Below are 18,960 nucleotides of genomic sequence, written 5' to 3' on the forward strand. Positions count from 1 at the left end.
GGCAAAGGCAAAAAGTTTACTATTAGGTAAGGAAGTAATATTAAGAAAAGAGAAATATTGAAGCACATATTTTGTACATCTTTAATTACAGGCGCGAAAGCAGACACAACACAAGGAAGAAAGACGGACGGAGCGCCTTGTGTTTCTGCCTTGTGTTGTGTCTGTTCACGCGCCTGTAATAGAAGATATACAGTGACCAACTTGCCCTGCAAGACGTTCTTTTAAACACATATTTTGTGCTGGCAGTTTCAGTATGCTGCGTACCGCCAGTTTGTCTGGTTAACGGGCAGGAGGCTGGCAGAGAGAGAGGAGGCTGGTTTATGTACATGCTTCGAGCATTACACAGAACACCTCAACCAGAGAAAGCAAACGGCACTGGCAGAAGGTTACGTTGATCGGTCGTTCACTCAAGCGCGGGCCGCAGCGAAGCAAGCACAGCCGGACGGCCGACTCTTCGTGAATGTCGTCACTTCCACAAGTTCTCCCTTTCAGCCGTCCCCACTCCGGCGCTTCCAGAAGCGACGATGGCGTGTCGGCGGCGGTTTTTAAGAAGCGATTGCAGCTCTTTTTGCGGACAGAATCGACAAAATATTTTCACACATGATTTTCAAGGTCCCTTCTTCCCAACCGCAGCATTTCATGTGATTTGAAAACCGGTTCAGCTTCCCTGCAAGATCACCACATGTATGATTGCTGGCAGCTGACGTCGAAGGTAAATGGTGACAGAGCCATCAGGAAAAACTTTATTGTTGACGCTGTTGAGGCGGCACAGTACTTTGTACGGACCGAAATACCTATGAAAGAGCTTTTCGCACAACCCCTTGAGGTGCACGGGGCTCCAAACCCACACCTGGTGGCACGGCTCGTAGTGCGAGTCCTTGTGCCGATCGTTATAGTGTCAGGCATTGGCGGATTGCTGTTTATTGATATGCGCGTGAGCCAGCTGACGGGCTTGCTCTGCTCGCTCCACGAAGTGGCCTGCGTCAGGTGAGACTGCTTCAATCCCGCATCGTAACATCGAATCATCATCATGCGGAATTCCCTGCCGCAGGCGAGACGGAAAGGTGTACAATGGTAAGGGTGGGGGCTAGTTGGTAATCCATGATTAATAATATATAGAGCGCAACATAAAACAGACAAACACAAACACGAGAGCAGACACACGAGCGCTTACTTCCAATTGAGGTTTGCTGACAGGAACAGTTATTTATATGGTAAAACCAGAATAAAAACTAGAGATATGAGATATACGGGCCTTAAATTTTCAACAATTCCAATTCAGCGTCTGCCAGGCCAACCCAGGGCGCCTCGCAGGAATCTCGCAGGAATCTCGCAGCATGGCAGCAGGCTCAACTATCTCACGCACTATTTGGTCAGAGCGCCTATACACCACAGAACCGCTGGTGAGACCTGGCACACACGCCCTTTCGATGCCGGTATCTTGGTCTTCTTCTCTGCACTCACGAAGATGCAGCGCCGAATTCCTGGTGCCCGTTTCGTGGGTTCCATAATGGTGATCTTTCAGCCGCTCGTTTAAACGCCTTCTTATCTGAATGACGTAAACTTTTCTGCAAGAATAAGGAATTGAGCACACTAAGCTGTCAACACATGCAGCTTATGGCTCCTGATGCGCTATGGTACACCTCCTACGTTCGTCATTCCCCACGTTCACGCGCGCTACCATATTCTGTAGCTCCGTAGGGGCCGAAAATACGATGTTCACTTCGCTACGGCGTCCAATCTACTGGAGTCGGTGCGCCACGTTTTAAATATAAGCTACCGCGACTACTTTCCTGCTTCCGCGCGATAGCTGGCGTCCATAAGGGTTTTTCGCAGAAGCCTCTTGTTTTTCTTCCTTCAAAACCCGTTCAACAACAGACACAATTGTAGGCTGAGGGTACCCAGCAGCATGAAAGCGAACCAAATGCTCCAGAAAACCTTCTTGCATGCTGTGGGCGCTCGGCTTTTGTATCGAGTTTTTCAGGCACATGTTAGCGATTGCTCTCTTCGCCAGTTTATAATGAGCAGACCGGAATGGCAGCAGCTGCTTGTCTCTCCACGGCTGATATTTCCAGCGTGTGCGGCTCTCCGAGAAGCCGGAAGGAGCCTTCTACGGGAAGCTTATCGGTTACTTGCAGTGGCTAGAGGTATTGCTGGAAGGTCCCTGCGACCTCCATGACCAAAAACTGCCCTTCTTTTCCTGTTCTGCACTCGAAGATAACTAAGTAATCGTCGACAAAACGAGATACCTGACAAGAAGGAAACCTGATAGAAGAGAGGACAAGCTTCTTCAGTCCTTCCGTCCTAGAATAAAGTCGCTGAGAACCGGGGCATGCAAGAGCCCATGCAGACCCCGCTCTTTTGCCTATACAAGTTTCCTTGCCACTGTGCAATTGTTGAGTGCAAATACACGGTGAGTAGTTCAAAGAAGCTCCCCACTGTTAGCCTGGAGAATTTTGAAAGCCAACCGTTCCATTGGAATCATTGATCTATTCTACGCAACAAAGCAATTCATCCTCAGGGATTGAATAGTAGAGGTGCTTTCTCCTTAGCACGTGTGGTCTGTCATTTTAAAAAGGGTGTCAAGAGCATCTGATGGCTTTGGCATGAACATACCTGTTGGAAGCACAGCAAACCCACCCTCTTTATCTGCTGTCAAGCGGGACAATATTTGTCCTTTCAAGCAGGAAACGACAAGTGCCAAAGGCAACTGTCGGCTTTTCGGCTTGTAGCGCGAAATTACGTCTACATCTTCAGCGATGCGTCTGCTTCCTTCTGCATCTACAGCGGATCTTGTGACCCGGTACACGAGGGACAGAAGCTCAGCCAGTGAAGCAGGTGGTTCCACGGCAAACGTACGTCCTAGGTCAAGTACCTCACTAACTTCTGCCAAGGAATCGACTTCCATGGTGTGAAAGCTAGTTGCAGGGCTTGGTACATCCTTTCCGCAGATTACATGATGGAAAGCTGGTCGCCTCACTGAGAAGCACAACAGAACACATTTTGAGTCGGACACTTGCCAATCTGTGGAAAGGATTCCCCAATCCCTGCAAATCAGCTACGCACAGCTTCCACACCACTGAAGTGGATTCCTTGCCAGAAGAAGTGAGATACTTGACCTAGGACCTAAGTTCGCTGTGGAAGAACCTGGTTCACGGGCTGAGCTTCTGTCCCTCGTGCACCGGGTCTCTCAAGATCCGCTTCAGATACAGACAGAAGCATATGCATCGCTGAAGGTGTAGACGTAATTTCGCTCTACAAGCCGAAAAGCCAGCAGTCGGCTTTGGAACGTGTCGTTTCCTGATTTAAAGGACGCTCATTGTCTTTCTTGACAGCAGATAAAGAGTGTGGGTTTGCTGTGCTTCCCACAGGTATGTTGATGTCAAAGGCATCAGATGGTCTTGACAACCTCTTTAAAATGACAGACCACACGGTGCTAAGGAGAACAAAGAGCAAAGCCAAGATATTGTGCAAAGGAGAGAAGTTGGATTGCCTGGCTCGCGCAACTGAGAAAAGTAAAAAAAAAACTGAACTTAATGTATTATTTACTGGCAAAACTCAGAAGTGGGAGCAAACACGTCGCGCCATAATTTCGAAGAATGGCACTTGGTAGAAATCTGTAGCAGTTTACCTGTAGCAACAGCTTAACAAGCTGCCCATCGACGACCCATTCCATGTACGGGGGTCGAATGAAGTCTTGGATTTTTCCAAGACGCCGGAAAAGGGCGTTAGGCGTGTTCCATTCATATTAATGACCTCTACTATTCAAACCCTCAGGATGAATTGAATTGTTGCGTAGAAGAGAGCTCGAGTCCTATTGAAAAGTTGGCTTTCAAAACTCTTCAGTCTAGGAGTGGGCAGCTTCCTTGAATTACTCACCGTGTATTTGCACTCGACGATATCTCAGTGGCACGGAAACGTTTATGTACAAAACTGTGGGATCTGCATCTGCTTTTGCATCGCCCCGGTTCTCAGCGACTTGTTCCTTGCACGGAAGAACGGAAGCCTCTCCTCTTTTCTGTCAGGTTTTCCTGTTGTCCAGGTATTTTGTTTTGTCGACGATTATATAGTTATTTTGGAGCGCAGAACTGGAACAGAAGTGCAGTCATTGGTCATGGAGGTCGTAGGGACATTCCAGCAATGCCTCAAGCCACTGCAAGTAACCCATGAGCTCCCGTAGAAGGCTCCTTGCGCTTTCTAGACTTCTGGCTTGTGTTCTCAGAGAGCCGCACGCGCTGTAAACATGAACTGCTGAGCTGCAAGCAGCTGCTGCCATTCCTGTAGGCTCATTCAAAACTGACGAAGAGAGCAATCACTAACCTGTGCCTGAAGAAAGCGATATACAAGTCGTGCGCCCACAGCATGCAACAAAGTTTCCTGGAGCAGGTGGCTCGCCTTCGTGCCGCTGGGTACCCTCCGCCTAGAATTGTGTCTGTGGTTGAACGGCTTTTGAAGGAAGAAAAGCAAGAGGCTTCTGCGAGTAACCATGATGGTCACCAGCTTGTGCGCGAAAGAATGATGGTAGTCGTCGTCCCTAATGTTCACAACGTGGCGCACCGACTTAAGAAGTTTGGACGCCATAGCAAAGTGAACATCGTCTTCTCGGCCCCTATAAAGCTAGAGAAGCTGGTAGCGCGCGTGAACGTGGGAAGTGACGAACGTAGGAGGTGTACCATAGCGCATCAGGAGCCGTTAGTTGCATGTGTTGAAGTTGTTGTGCACTCAATTCCTCTTTCTTGTGTAAAAGTTTACGTCGGTCAGACGGGAAGGCGTTTAACGAGCGGTTGAAAGAACACAGTTATAGAACACAGGAAACGGGCACCGGAAATCAGGTGCTGCATCGTCGCCGATGAAACGAATATGAAGATACCGGCATCGAAAGGGCGCGCGAACCAGATCTTACCAGCTGTTCTGTGGTGTAAGGCGCTCTGACCAGATAGTGCGGGCTGTTTTGATAGCCATGCTGCAAGCTTCCTGTATTAGTGCGCCCTCCATTGCCCTGAGAGACGCTGAATTGCAATTTTTAAGAGTTAAGGCCCGTATAACTCATATCTCTTGTTCTGTTTGGTTTTCTGGTTTCAGCATGTGACTTGTCCTGTCAATAAACGTCAGTTGGAAGTAAGCGCTCGTGTGTCTGCTCTCGTATTTGTGTTTGTCTGTTCTAAGTTGCGCTCTATACATTTCTAATCATTGAACGGGGTAAGCTTGCTGGTTTCTTGCGTCGCAGTATTGTACGCGAAGGTGACGTAAGGACAGATCTCGTCCCACGTTCTATTCTCAACGCCCACGTAAATCAAAATCATATCCGACAATGCTTTACTGAGGGAGGCATTCTGTTACGCCATTCGTTTATGAATGATGCTCTGCAGATTTTCGACGGTCTGTATGGGTGAGAGTTAAGATGTCCCGTAGGGGCCAAGCTGTAAACGCCTTGCATAGGTGAGTAATGATGGTCGGCGGGTTGCCGTGTGTAAGTACAATGTCTGCATAAAGAAGTGAGCAACCTCGTCGGCAGTACCTCGCGCAAGGGCCTTCGTTCCAGCATTGCGGGTCATGTAGTCTGTGGAGACGACGATCCATTTGTGGCTGGTCGATGAAAGAGGAAATGGTCCCCGAAGGCCCAGGCCAACTTTTCCGAGTGGCATTTTTGGTGGCTCCATGCACTGTATCATGACGGGAGGTATGAGTGCAGTTTTGTTCGCCTTTTGTATTGCTGGCACGTCTTCAACATAACGCTTGACGCTTGAAGTAAGCTGTGACCAATAATAGCTCCGCTATACTCGGAATAGGGTGCGAGTGAATAACAAGGTGACCGGAAGTCGGTTCGTCATGGTAGGCAAGTAGTACTTCGTCCCGATGATCAGGCGCTATGACGAGTTGGTACATTTCTGGCCTGGAAGTAGAGTTCTTAAAAGCACTCCAGTCCGGAGGCAGAACGGTGTTAGCCTACGAGCTCAGTGCCGTTGTTTTGCAGGATGCCCACCATCTCTACATGTCCGATTAGCAGCCGCAGCTAAGCGTGGGCACGCTGTCTGGAAACGAAGTCTGATGTGCTGACTGCTCCGAGGAAGCTTTCCGCGTCGGCGTGTCTTGTGGAGGAGGATCGACGAGTGCGCGCGACAGGCTGTCAGCGTGTAAGGAGAAAAAGTACCCCAAATCAAGTTTGAACACTCTCCTAATTCCTCGTTCGGGGTCGCCGCAGTGATTCCCCTGCTTGCTGAGTTTTTGTACGCGCCCCAATACGGCGATTTCGCAAGGGATTTCTTAGGAGACATTTGCGCCGAGACAGGTTATACAAGGATTGGGTAACGATCACTTCCACATGTTTCCAAGTCAGTGCATCTTCAATGTTGCGTGCAAATGAACTGATTTGAAATGTGAGGTCGATGCAGCTTGTGGTCGTCGGGCCTTGGAGGTAGGTACGCGGCCAGCATTCAGAGGTTCAATTCAATGTTTTGAAAGGAAACCGGCAAGTTTTCGAACATTGCTCATACGTGTGTGAGCGGCTCAAAATATCATTATGATCACTGAAGTCTCCACAAGCTATATTCGGTGAAGGCGTCGTGGCTACTAAGTTGTCAGGCTTTGAACTGTCGAATGACTTGCTTGGCTGCAGATATACTCCAATGAGAGCGTACTCTTGCTTGCCAGTCACTGTTACGGCACACATGTATTCGTTCCCACTATGACGCGGGACACCAATACAAGAAGCAGAATAGCCTTACGGAAGGCTATCGGTAATCTGGGGACATCATTTAGTAGTTGTGAGTGATGAAGACAGTATCGTTGTAATCGAAAATATTCCTCGACGCGCGATTCTGAGATGACGATTTCCGCCTACGATTAAGGTGCTGTGGTCGGGAAATCGAACATTGTTTCCTATCCTCCTCTGACACGCTAAACGCGCCGCCATTTTTATGCGGATAAATATCCTGAAGGGGCTTTCCATCGATGTCTTAGATTTTTCGATGAGGCACCAAAAAGCGTTAGGGTGAAGTGCTCTCAAGCTTTTGAGACATGAAATGCTGTGAAATGCTCGCGAGTCCGCAAGGAGGAAAAGGCGTTAAGTGGAAACGGAGAGAAATGCACAGGTTTGGTGCAAACACGCTGAACGCTCTTCTAGAGCTGACAAACCAGTAATAACTGTTTATCTGCGCTAGCGCACCTCCTGAACAGCGTATATCAACACAGGTCTCTGCACTCGCATTCAGCTTCTTCGTCCACGAAAGCTACCCTTTAACACACACACACACACACCCAAGAAAAGTTCGCGCAGGTCTTTGTCATTAACAAATTAAGCTTTTATCTAAATCGATCTGTTTATCAAAGCTAGCACATCGCATCTTCTAACTTGCGTTTTCTGGAGTTTCATTACTTTTTCCGGTCCTACCAAGGCACGTGGTCGTGTTTGCAGGCGCACTGACATTATACGCTTGTGAAACAATCACGATCTGTGACGCTAATGCGCTCTTTTTTTTACTGGTGTTTCTGAACCCTCCAATCTGAGCGGTCAGTGATTATGGTGCCAGGGCTGCAAAAATGCTGGGCATGCAAACACTATCCTTTTCATAAAGTTCAACTCCGGTGGCGAGTGCCTGAAAAGAGGCACAACACCTTATGGTAGGTAACTTGTCAGTGCTTCCCTCTTTCACCAGCTTCTGGTGTACGCAATACCGATATATTCCTTATATGTTGCCATTTTCCCCAGAAGTAGTACTAACCCACTGCTTCTTCCTACACTAACACGATAAAACGAACAGTGCGAACAAGCCGAGCTCGAAGTTATTCTAGTCGCGGGTTGAACGCAAGCCCTTATATGCGCCATGAAAGTTTGTTTTCATTTACGGAGATAGCCAACGTCTTTTTCAAACAAGTGAACACTGAGTCAGCCACTGAGAAGACACTGTTTTCTGTCCTGGAAGAACTGAGGGCGCGGCCTCGATTAAAAGCTGCATCTAGAGGTTTGCAACGTAGCTTAATACAGGTGGATACCCTGCTCTCAAAGTAAACAGGCAAAAAAATATTGCCTCAAAATTGCACGCACGTACGCACGGACACACGGACACACAGATGAAAGCACGCACGCACACATGCAGAAAGTGCCTCCCCTAGTTATTCACTCGCTCAATGGCACGGAAATAGCTTTTGTAAACTAAATATCAAGACACCAAATCGGCTTGCACAGTCGTACTAAAAAGAATAACCGATTCACAACTTTTGAAAAAAAATCTGTATTTCACAGTTTGCAGTGAAACAGGTGCCTCTAAAAACTTCAGAGGGAAGCAAAATTCCTCAGACGCATGCAGACGGCCCGAAGCCCAGCGATAGATTGCGGCGCTATCGAAGAACAACCTCGGGCAACCAAGCAGCGACCAGCCACTGACCTCGGCCAGTCTGAGCTGCTCCTGCCACTGCTGGCGCTCTTTCTGGTGAAGTCTGGCTCTGTCGGACCATGCCTTCTCCGCCTCCTCTACTGAGCTCTGCAGAGTCTGCAAAAATGTCTCCGTGTGCTGCAGGGCCCGCTTGTAGCGTTCCGCCTGCACGCATTGCAAGGGCGTTTCAGTATTTTCAGTCGAGCAAAGTGCGCTGCTTTCTGAAGCATTATCTTTTTGACAGAGAAACCTGTTAAGGACACGCTTCCTAGTTCGGTTCTTTAGCGTCGGGGTTCCTCTGGTGTAAATTCGGCATGTTGATTTGTCCGGATGCTATGGTATCATGCATTACTTGACGTCACGATTGACAGTGTAGTGACGTTACGCGCAATTTGCGAGACAAAATAACAACATTATATTAACCACTACGAAAACCTGTCGCTGAATCTCGTGTCAAGGAGTGGCAACCATCGTGTCGGCTTTTGTTTCAGTCTCCAGCAGAGGCCACAAGTTATATCACAAATGAATGAATGATGATTTGTCCTTAAGATGGCAGAAACGAAGTGGGCGTAATGTGATCTTTTGCTCATTGTGCATACTCGATCACTGAAACATTACTTCTTCAGACGACGGTAGTTATAACGACAGAGTACGAAACATTCTTGCTGAAATGCCACAGAGAAGGCCTTTCTTCAATGTGCAGGGTTCCTGGTGTATGAGTACAGTCCACCTCAACAAAAACACGCTTCGTTTGGCGCCGTGTTCTTTGAGGGCCACTGCAAAGCACAACGTTATTGCCTCGTAGTACATAGCGAGTTTAATGCTCCAACACCGTCTGGGCTTATCGAGGCGATACAGCCGAGGAGACCACTCTCCTGGATAGCCTTAGTTGCTTATTCGCCAATAAACCCAACACATAATCTACCACTTACACCGGCCACATCAACCCGGAACTCGAAGCGTCAGTCACTTATGGAAAGATCTTCGGAGCTGCCCGCACTTGTAGCCGCTCTAGTGCCTCAGGTGCCGACAGAATCACTAACGCAATGATACGCAACCTCTCCAATGATTCCCTTCAAGCACTTACCCAATACATCATTGATGAACTGTGGGCCCTAGGCAAAACATCCTCTCAGTGGAAAGATGCAAAAGTGATACTCATCCCAAACCCAACAATCCACCCTGCCTTTCTGCTCTTAGGTCCATATCGCTCGCCTCCTAATTAGGCAAGCTATACGAGTGAACCATCTAAAGACGCCTGCAAAACTAGATTGAAAATCATGACCTCTTTCCCCCTTCTATGGTCCGCTTTCAACCCGGTCTTTCTACGCAAGACACCTTTCTCCTTCTCAAACACAAAGGCCTCACGAGGATACCACCAGGTGGAGAGGACCTTGTTCTAACACTTGACATCATGGGCGCCTTTGACAACATTTCCCACTCTGCAATCATAGAAAGTCCAAATCAGCTACACTGTGGATCTAGCATGTTCCAATATAGATTCACCTTCTTCACTGCCCGCACAGCCATGATAGGCTTCGGATATACTTGATCGCCTCGCTTCCAGACACCCGTCAAGGCCACTCCACAAGGCGCTGTCCTATCACCACTACTATTCAATATAGCCGCAAACGTCGTGTTTGCCGAATGTTCGTTCCCTTCAAACTATTTTAATTATTTTAATCATGGTACAGAAAAGGTGTCCCCCCACTGCAGGCGTGGTACCAGGCATTTCTTTTTAGCAACTCTTAACCCGTACACATGCCCACACGAAGTGTCCGAGAGAAGCTTCAAAGTGCTTTGTGGCGTCTTAGGAGAGCGCGTCCCATATGCTAACAAATATGTCTCCGCGAGGCACGACATGTTGAAGAGCTTCATATGGTTGGCAGCGGAAGGTGTTTCATAAACAGTTCTTGCTTGAAAGCATTTAAGAATTGTGGTTCGTCAACTCAAGCTCACTCAGACCGTCTGATATATCGCACGAAAATCGGCCTTGAGCACGATGCAATGCTGGCTCAACTTCTTTTTACAGACAGTACAAACCTGTTCCTTGAGTTCAGCGTCCGAGTTGCACTGGTTTGATATTGATTTTATGAAGCTTAACGTCCCAAAGCCACTTAGCAATCAGAATAGGAGTGATGCCGTTAAGGAGGGCTCCGGATAATTTCGACGTGCGCTGACATCGCAGAGTACACGGGCCTCTAGATTTTTGCCTCCATCTAAATGTGACCGTCAATGCCTAGATTGATTCCCGTCTTTTATGTCAGCAGCCGGGCACCATATCCACTGAGCCACTTCGGTTTCGGGGGAGCTGCTGTAGTAGTAACTGGTGTAACCGGAATGGCTCAGCCCCCTCCAAAGGAAAAAGAAGATTTAGGCGTTGACCTCACTCATGACGTCACTGCAACGTGTCATAGCAACACAACACGTTCTGCGACCAGACCCAGTGACATCACGAATCACGGCACATTTCCCCGCCCCCCTTCCTCATACTCCTACCACTACTGTGGCAACCTCCCTAAACACATGTCTAGACATCGTCTTTCATACTCAGGCTCTAGTCCAGCACTCTAGAACACATCATCTATTGCCTTGAGGAGCGCTGCATGAATAGCAAACTTATTTAAAAAAATAAAAAAGGGTAGTTAATGAAGAAACACATATTCATCTCGATTCAAAATTCTTAAATTTAATATATCGAGAAATAAAAAAACTTTACTTTAAATACAAATTCTTTTTTCATGCACACATGGTGAGGGTCGAGAGAAAAAAGCAAGAAAGCCATAATGCCCTTCGGCCCCTACATAACGGGGCAGCAAGCAACATCCAAATTACATACACAATTAAGTAATCTCGCAAAAATGAAAACATTTGTTGCCAATAACGCTTGGCGCATCATTAGAAAAAACAATAAGGAATGAAGTGCACACAAAAATAATAAAACCAAAAAGGGAGCAGAAAGAAAAATACACTTCATAGAAAAACAGGTCTTTGGTTATTCGAATCAGGTCAACACTTTATGGAACGAAAGATAAAAAGAAGCAGTGTAAGCATGTTGAAATGTAAACAGTTGCACATGCCTCCTGTATATATTTGCGGCATGCTCTTGATACATCAACCTTTGCGGCATGAAACTTATTTAAAAGAAGAGAAAAGGGTTTGTTAGGCTATATGTAGCATTTATTGTGCGGCATGTTGGAATATTCGCTGCGTCTGCTAGGGTAAACTTGTACGTTTAGCGAAAGGTGTGCTCTATCACCGAAGTAACTCACATTATGTTTTATGTCATTTTATATCTTCCAGCCAGCCTAATATTATACATTTCAGATGCATTTATGGCATTAGACTGCCAGAATAAATATTGTATGTTTATATCAGCCCGGATGTTTAGAATTTCACGTAGAGCCTTCTTCCGTAAAACGTAAATCCTATTTTTTATTGGCACCTGCGCATAGTTTACTTGGGACATAAAGAGCACTTTATACAAAAGAAGTTTAACTTTGCATGGAAGTAAGTGACAATGACGGTTAATGATACCTGTAACACGAGAAAGCTTACGGATGACAGCGGTAACATGATTGTCCCAGCTTAACTGGCTGTTAAAATGTACCCCCAATATTTTAGTAATGTCTACAACCTCTGTCGTTCCCAAACTTAGCTTATGATCGCATGGTAAAATAATGTGTTTATTTTTCGGTTTCAATTTAGCAGCCTCAGTTTTAGTTACATTAATTTTCAACTGATTATTGAGGGACCAATGATGGAGTGTACTTAGTGTCCTATTTTCCTCGTTTATCACATCTTCTCACAGGCTTGATGAGAAGAACAGTGAGACGTCATCTGCATACATAACACACTTCGCATGCAGGAATTGATTAACGAAATCATTTATATATAAGTTTAAAAGAAGCGGGCCAAGGATACTTCCCTGAGGTATGCCAGCAGTTACTCTCTTTACTGAGGATCGACAGCTATTATTACTTACAAACTGAAAGCAGTGTACAAGAAATGACGCAAGAAGCGCATGAACATGACCCCTGAAGCCATAGTCGAACAGTTTTGCCAAAAGTATGTTATGACTGATGTAGTGAAAGGCGTGTGGAAAATCTATAAAAACACCAAGGGCATGTTTCTTTTCTTCGAAGCACTGTAAGATATACTTTTTTTGGCTTAATAATGCTTTCGCGGTAGAGTTATGCTTGATAAAACCAAACTGCGAATCATTTATTTGGTGTTTGTCACAAAAGCAAGATATTCGCGTGTGGATACTTTGTTCCAGTCCTTTAGAAAAGATTGGCAGCACGGATCTGGCCTGTTATTTGAAACGCAAAACTTATCACCTTTCTTATACAAAGCTGCCACTTTTGCAATTTGCATGCGCTGTGGAAACACTCCGTATTAAAAACTTAAATTAAATATATGAGCTGAAATTAGGGCTGGAATATCTAACATATGCTTCACAGGCCGTATCTGCAAATCATCCGCATCGTGGCATCTGCTATTCTTCATGTTCATGAATGCAGTGAATACCTTAGGGCTTGTAGTTAGACTTAGGTACATAGAATCGCTACTTTGCCTGATGCGAGCATCATACGACATGTTTGATGAGCAGAAGTTCCTGAATCTCGCTTTATGCACTGGTAGCCCCGCTCCGTGAGTCCTTTTCACATTTTATTCTTCACAGAATCTCACTTCTTTCCAGACATGCGTTGCTTCCTACATTATCTCTGGGGCACAGATGTCACGCATGACGAAAAAGTTCACATGCATCGAAAGAATGCAGCAGACCTCTCTGCGATGACTGCGCTGGTATTCGGGGTATCATGCGTGCCGTCGGAATCAGCAGAGCAGCTACTTTCGCGACGCTCGGCGCCAAGCGACGCATCACCGCTGCGGTGATCCTGGCCTGTGTTCTCGTCGTTGTCTAGCGTCCGTTCCATCTGGGCTGCCATTACAAGTTGACCCGATATCCGTTTAAATGCATGCGAATCCGCGAGAGGAAGTTTTGCGCTATCAAGGGTACAAGACCTGAGCTGTGAGGGCTAGGGTGTTCTAATATTCGTCCAGCGCGTACCATTTTACAGCGAAGGCTGTTAAGGACATATTTCCTGATTCTTTGCCGTTGACGCTGGCGCAATTCCGATGAGCAAAAAGAGAAAAGGAGAGAGGTGGAGTTGAAGGAGATCTACCACGCCGCGCTGACTGGTCACCGTTCAGCGAGACGATGATATATGATGTCATTGCAACCTGGTATAGCAAAACGTCACGCTGAGAGGGCCGAGCAGAGTGACTCCGCGCACACTATACCCGAGAATGCAAATAATAACGCATGTAGAGTTAATTATTTCATGTGTAGGCAGTGTGATGGCGTTCGAAGCTGGTAATGCCTTTGTCAGAAGTCAGTGGGGGGGGGGGGAGGGGAAAGGGGGGACTGTATGATACAAGTTTCCCTTCCCGAGCAATGCGGAGTGGTTACCGCTTCCTTTTCGCACGGATATTTTTTCCAAAGGACACTGTTACGCACGTAGGACTGCCTGGTGCTTTCTGAGTAATTGTCTGCTTTGTCATTATTCTGCACCAGACCACCACCTTCCCCGGTAGTTTGATGGAGCCATCAGACAGACAGAGAGACTTGATCTAGCGACGTCAGTACCGGCATAGTGACGCCGCTTTCCTCCCGCCTCCTGCCGGAATGGTTAGCCACTTCCGGTTTCATAATGTCACTTGGCCCTCAGTCCCCAGGGGCTGCGGAGCAACTGAGCACGGCGGCGGTCAGATGTTTGACGGTGCATGTGGTGCTAAGAATCTCTTGCTTCGGACAACCCGCCATTTGAATCGGAACCTGGCAACGTTTAATGGTTGAAGCTTATCTACTGAGGCTGCCCTAGCATTGCTGTTAGAGGAACTAGCGGTCATTAAATGGGATGCTATTGGGCTCAGAGAAGTGGAGGACAGGTGTGGCGTATACAGTACTAAAGGACGATCACATGCTCAGCTATCGTGGATTAACGGATAGACAAGAACTAGGTGTCGAATTTCTCATTAATCAGGATATAGCTGCCAACTTTGAAGAGTTATATAATATTAATTAGTGGGATGCAGGTACAAGCTCCTTAAGAAGATCTCCATTAACGAGTTAGGATTAAGAGAGAATATAGAGGAATTCAGAATATCGCTGCAGAACAGATATACAAATTTAACTCAGGAGGACGATCTTAATGTTCATACAATGAACGATAGTTTGACAGCTATGATTACAGAGTGCGCAATAGAAGTAGGCGGTACGATGGTTGGAGAGGATACCGGTAAGTTATCTCAAGAGACAAAAGATCTGGTAAGGAAACATCGAAGCATGAGGGCAACTAACTCTACAGACAGAATTGAACTAGCATAGCTATCGAAGTAAATAAATAAGTTTAAGGGGGAGGGGGGAGCGTAGCCGACATAACGAAGTTTAAATTGGAGAGAATCGAGCATGCTCTAAAGAACGCAGGTAGCCTTAAAGCGGTGAAGAGGAAACTGCACATAGGCAAAAACCAGTTGTATACGTTAAGAGACAAGGATTGCAAACTCATTACCTGTACGGATAATTAATATAGTTAAAGCAGCCCGAGAGTTCTACACAATCTGTATAGTAGTGAATGCAATAAGAACAATAATAAGAAAGACCGCAACGCGCAGGAATGCGTCATCTCGTCAGTAATGAAAGAAGCAAAGAAAGCCTTAGGAGCAAAGCAAGCGGGGAACGCAGCTGGTTACGATAAGCAGATCTTGTAAAGGACGGAGGGGGGCTGTGCTAGATATACTAGCGACCCTGTATACGCCATGCTTTACTACCTCGACCGTACCTGAATCTCAGAAGGTAGCGTACATCAATTTGATTCCTAATAAAGGAGACATCAAGGACATGAAAAAGTACAGAACGATCAGCTTACTGTCCATTGCCTACAAGATATTTACTAAGGTAACCGCTAATAGAGTCAGGGCAACCTTAGACTTCAATCAACGACATGATCAGGCATGCTTTCATAAAGAATATTCCTCATTAGATCGTATTCACACTATCAATAAGGTGATAGAGAAATGCGCAGAAAATAAGCAACCACTATAAATAGCCTTCCTGGATTACGAGAAAGCATGTGACTCAACGGAAACCTCAGCAGCCATACATGCACTACGGAATTGGGTGTAAAAGACGCTTGTGTCAGAATACCGGAAGATATACCAGCTGTTTCAGGGAAGGTGATCATTGGTGTTTAAAATTGCGGTTTAAAATAAACAGAAGCTATTTACGGCATATTAATGCCAGCGTTTGCGGACGCCAAAAAACAGGCGAATCATCTTCACTCCTGTTTAAAGGAGGTATTCTGAGGCCTGAATTGTCAACAGTTGGGAAAAATGTTAACGGAGAATTCCTAAATAATCTTCGATTCGCTGATGACATTGCCTTGCTGAGTCACTCACGAGGTGAACTACAAATCATGATCATTGCGTTAGGCAGAGCAGAACGGTGGGTCTAAAAATTAACATGAAGAAAACCAAAGTAATGTTCAAGTCTAGCAAGGGAACAGCAGTTCACAACTGGCAGCGAGTTCCTGGAAGTGGTAAAGGAATACGTCTCCTTAGGGCAGGTAGTGACAGCTGATCCGGATCATGAGTGGGAAACAACTAGAAGGATAAGAATGGGGTGGAGCCCATATGGTACGTTCTTTCAGATTATGAATGGCAGTTCGCCGATATCCCTCAAGAAAAAATGTACTACAGCGGTATGTTACTGGTACTCACCTACGGGACAGAAACATGGAGGTTAACGAGAAGGGTTCAACTTAAGCTAAGGACAACTGAGAGAGCCATAGAAAGATAAATGGTAGGTGTAGCGTTAAGAAACCGGAAGCGGGCAGTGTGGGTGAGAGAACAAACGCGGGTTAATGACATCCTAGTCGAAATCAAGAGGAAGAAATGGGCGTGGTCAGGGCACGTAATGCGAAGGCAAGATAGCCACTGGTCCTTAAGGGTAACTGAGTGGATTTTAAGATAAGGAAAGTGTATCAGGGTTAACTGGAGAGGCGTGCGAGAGACCTTAGCCCTGCAGTCAGGCAGGATATGATGTTGACGTCACGTTCTTGTTGCCAACTGGACTGGATGACGACGGACACCACCGGGGATTTTCACCCATGCGGCTTTTAATAGTATCGCATCAATATTAAATGAATAAATATTATATTTCAAATTTCAAACAGTTGTAAGTATATCATGCCGTACAGTGCGGTACAACCATCATGTAATTGAGATTTTTTTCTGGTTTCCAGCATTTTACAATTTCTATTCAGCGTTTGCCTACAGAGTGCAGCCAAGCGAAATTGCCGTCCCGTTTTGGTTTATTGCGAGTGACGTCTGCCGACTCAGATCGCAAACTTATCTGTCTGATTTACTTTATTTCATTAAACATCAAAAAAAGAAAATACGGAGGCACTAACGACTGCTTACGTGCTGCGAATGCGAAAGTACGCTCGCGTGGTTGTGCGCAACGGTGCTGGCGTACTATTCTAATAAAGTTTACAGTGGAGCTGTTCTGTTCGTACCAACCCGGGTGTGAAACCCACATTTTATTGTTTTTTCTTTCTTGATTATTTAGGCATGTCGTGAGGCCAGGTGAGTTTTCTGACTGTGGGGCGTAGTCAACTACGCAACTGCAGATTTTCCGCCTCATTAGCCGTTTAATGCTCTCGCATTAACAACCCGGAGAAAGGTTCTCATTGCAGTCATTATATCACAATCCGCAACGGTGTTTTAGCGGGATAGCGTTAGGGGACACGTTCAGCGGCAGCCTTAGCGACGCCAGCGTTGGCGTATCCAGAAAACCAGATAGGCCAGCGAAGCTGCGTTACCTTGGGACGTCATCACATCCTGCTTACCTATGGACGTCATCACATCCTGCCCACCTTGGCAGGTGGCATTTAATGATTTGTCGCAAGCAGGTGCTCGGGAAGAAAGAAGTAGGCGTCACAAGCCCTACTGGTGGATGTGTTTCAATAAAACCCCATTTAGGGGCTGTGGCGCATCACCTAACCTCTGCAACACTTTTCCAGTAATGGCATGAGGACTCCCCGCAATATATGAATATTTAGAATGACCAATTCTGCATATTGAATGGGCACGGCGGCACTGCGGGATACGGTTCGCTCAGAAAACGTTTTCTTTCATCGTGCAGTTTTTCGCTGGCCGGCTGCTTCGCACCTCGGCTGAGTGCACAGGACAGGCCAACGCAATCCCGATGACACGATAGTCTTCGACACAGATTTTCATGTGCCGCATCATCGACTTTCCTCGCGTACAACGGCATACCACCTGGCCCACCCATCAGAGACAAGCTGCGCAGTGTGTACTGCGCCTGAGCTGACGAGAACGGCACCGCTGGACTGGCGAATATATGGCACCGACGAGCGCTCAGCTGGCATTAGGCACGGCGGCATTGCGGGGATGCGGTTCGCTCAGAATTGGTTTTCTTTCATCGTGCAGGTGAGGAAACAATACGGAAAATGTTTTTCTTCAAGTGACCTATGTTTGATAGTGCTGCCGTGCCCGCGGCTACTGAGCATTGTCTTTTGCATGACGTCATGTTTGCGAAAGCTACTACTGCGGGGAGGAGATATAGAAACAAACCAGGGGCCGCATATGGCTCAAATAGCCAAGGAACTTAAGGAAATAGCTTCAGACATTAAGGACATAAAAGAAAACAAGCTGGACGATATCGAAAAAAACTACATGCACTAACGCGACTTGAGAATTCTGTTGCCTCCCTCCATCAGCAGCTAACTGAAATGAAGTGTATAATCAAAAAGCTAGAAAAGAAGATTGATGGCCTGGACATCCGCAGTAGACGATCAAACCTGATCATATACGGCTTACCTGAAAATGATGGTGAAACTAATGACCCTCTTGAAAGTACTGTCAACAAAGAAATAATGCAAGACACCCCAAGCTAGACCCGGTTGCTTTCGAACGAATACATCGCTTAGCTAGACCAGGACCCGACAAAACTCGGCCGGTCATTTTTAAACTCCTTGATTCAAGACAGAAATCCGCAATACTGAAATACTGTCACAAGCTAAAAGAAACGGAATACTCAATTGGCGAATATTTTTTACCCAAAATACGAGAACTGCGCAAGAAGTGAGAAAACTCTAAGCCACACCATGACAAACGTGAGAAGGTTTCAATGGCATTTGATAAACTTTACATCCACAGCTGCATATTTGTATGGGATGACGAAAGAAATGGCATAGTTTCATTAGAAAAAAACAGCGATCTAAGCCGGCCGCCGTCGCAGAACACCCGACGCAGGGCGCAATCCACGACTTAGCAATACTAAACATAAATGCCCGAAGTATCCTCAACAAAACTGATGGTGGTGGTGGTCAAAAATTATATCCCATAGTAGGGGTCCTGAAGGACACTCGACTAGGCGCCAGGTGTAGAGGGCAGCTCCCACGTCGGCACAGAGAGCCCAAATCTCTCCGCCGCCGCGCGGGCCTCCTGGACAGCCCGAAGCTGGTCGTGAAGTGAAGCACTCTTTAGCACTTTGTCC

The 18,960-nt window shown here is 46.5% G+C and overlaps 1 protein-coding gene across 1 annotated transcript in view; it reads right to left on the minus strand.

Moving 5' to 3' along the window:
* The window catches only part of LOC144132340 (uncharacterized), a 243,571-nt gene that overhangs the window by 15,657 nt on the left and 208,954 nt on the right, over positions 1 to 18,960 (minus strand). The window contains exon 40 of the mRNA XM_077664664.1: positions 8,385 to 8,537. Within this exon, the coding sequence (XP_077520790.1) occupies positions 8,385 to 8,537 (153 nt within the window). The remainder of the gene's footprint in view (positions 1 to 8,384; positions 8,538 to 18,960) is intronic.

Source organism: Amblyomma americanum, chromosome 5 (genome assembly GCF_052857255.1).
Source record: "Amblyomma americanum isolate KBUSLIRL-KWMA chromosome 5, ASM5285725v1, whole genome shotgun sequence".
Lineage (NCBI taxonomy): Eukaryota > Metazoa > Arthropoda > Arachnida > Ixodida > Ixodidae > Amblyomma > Amblyomma americanum.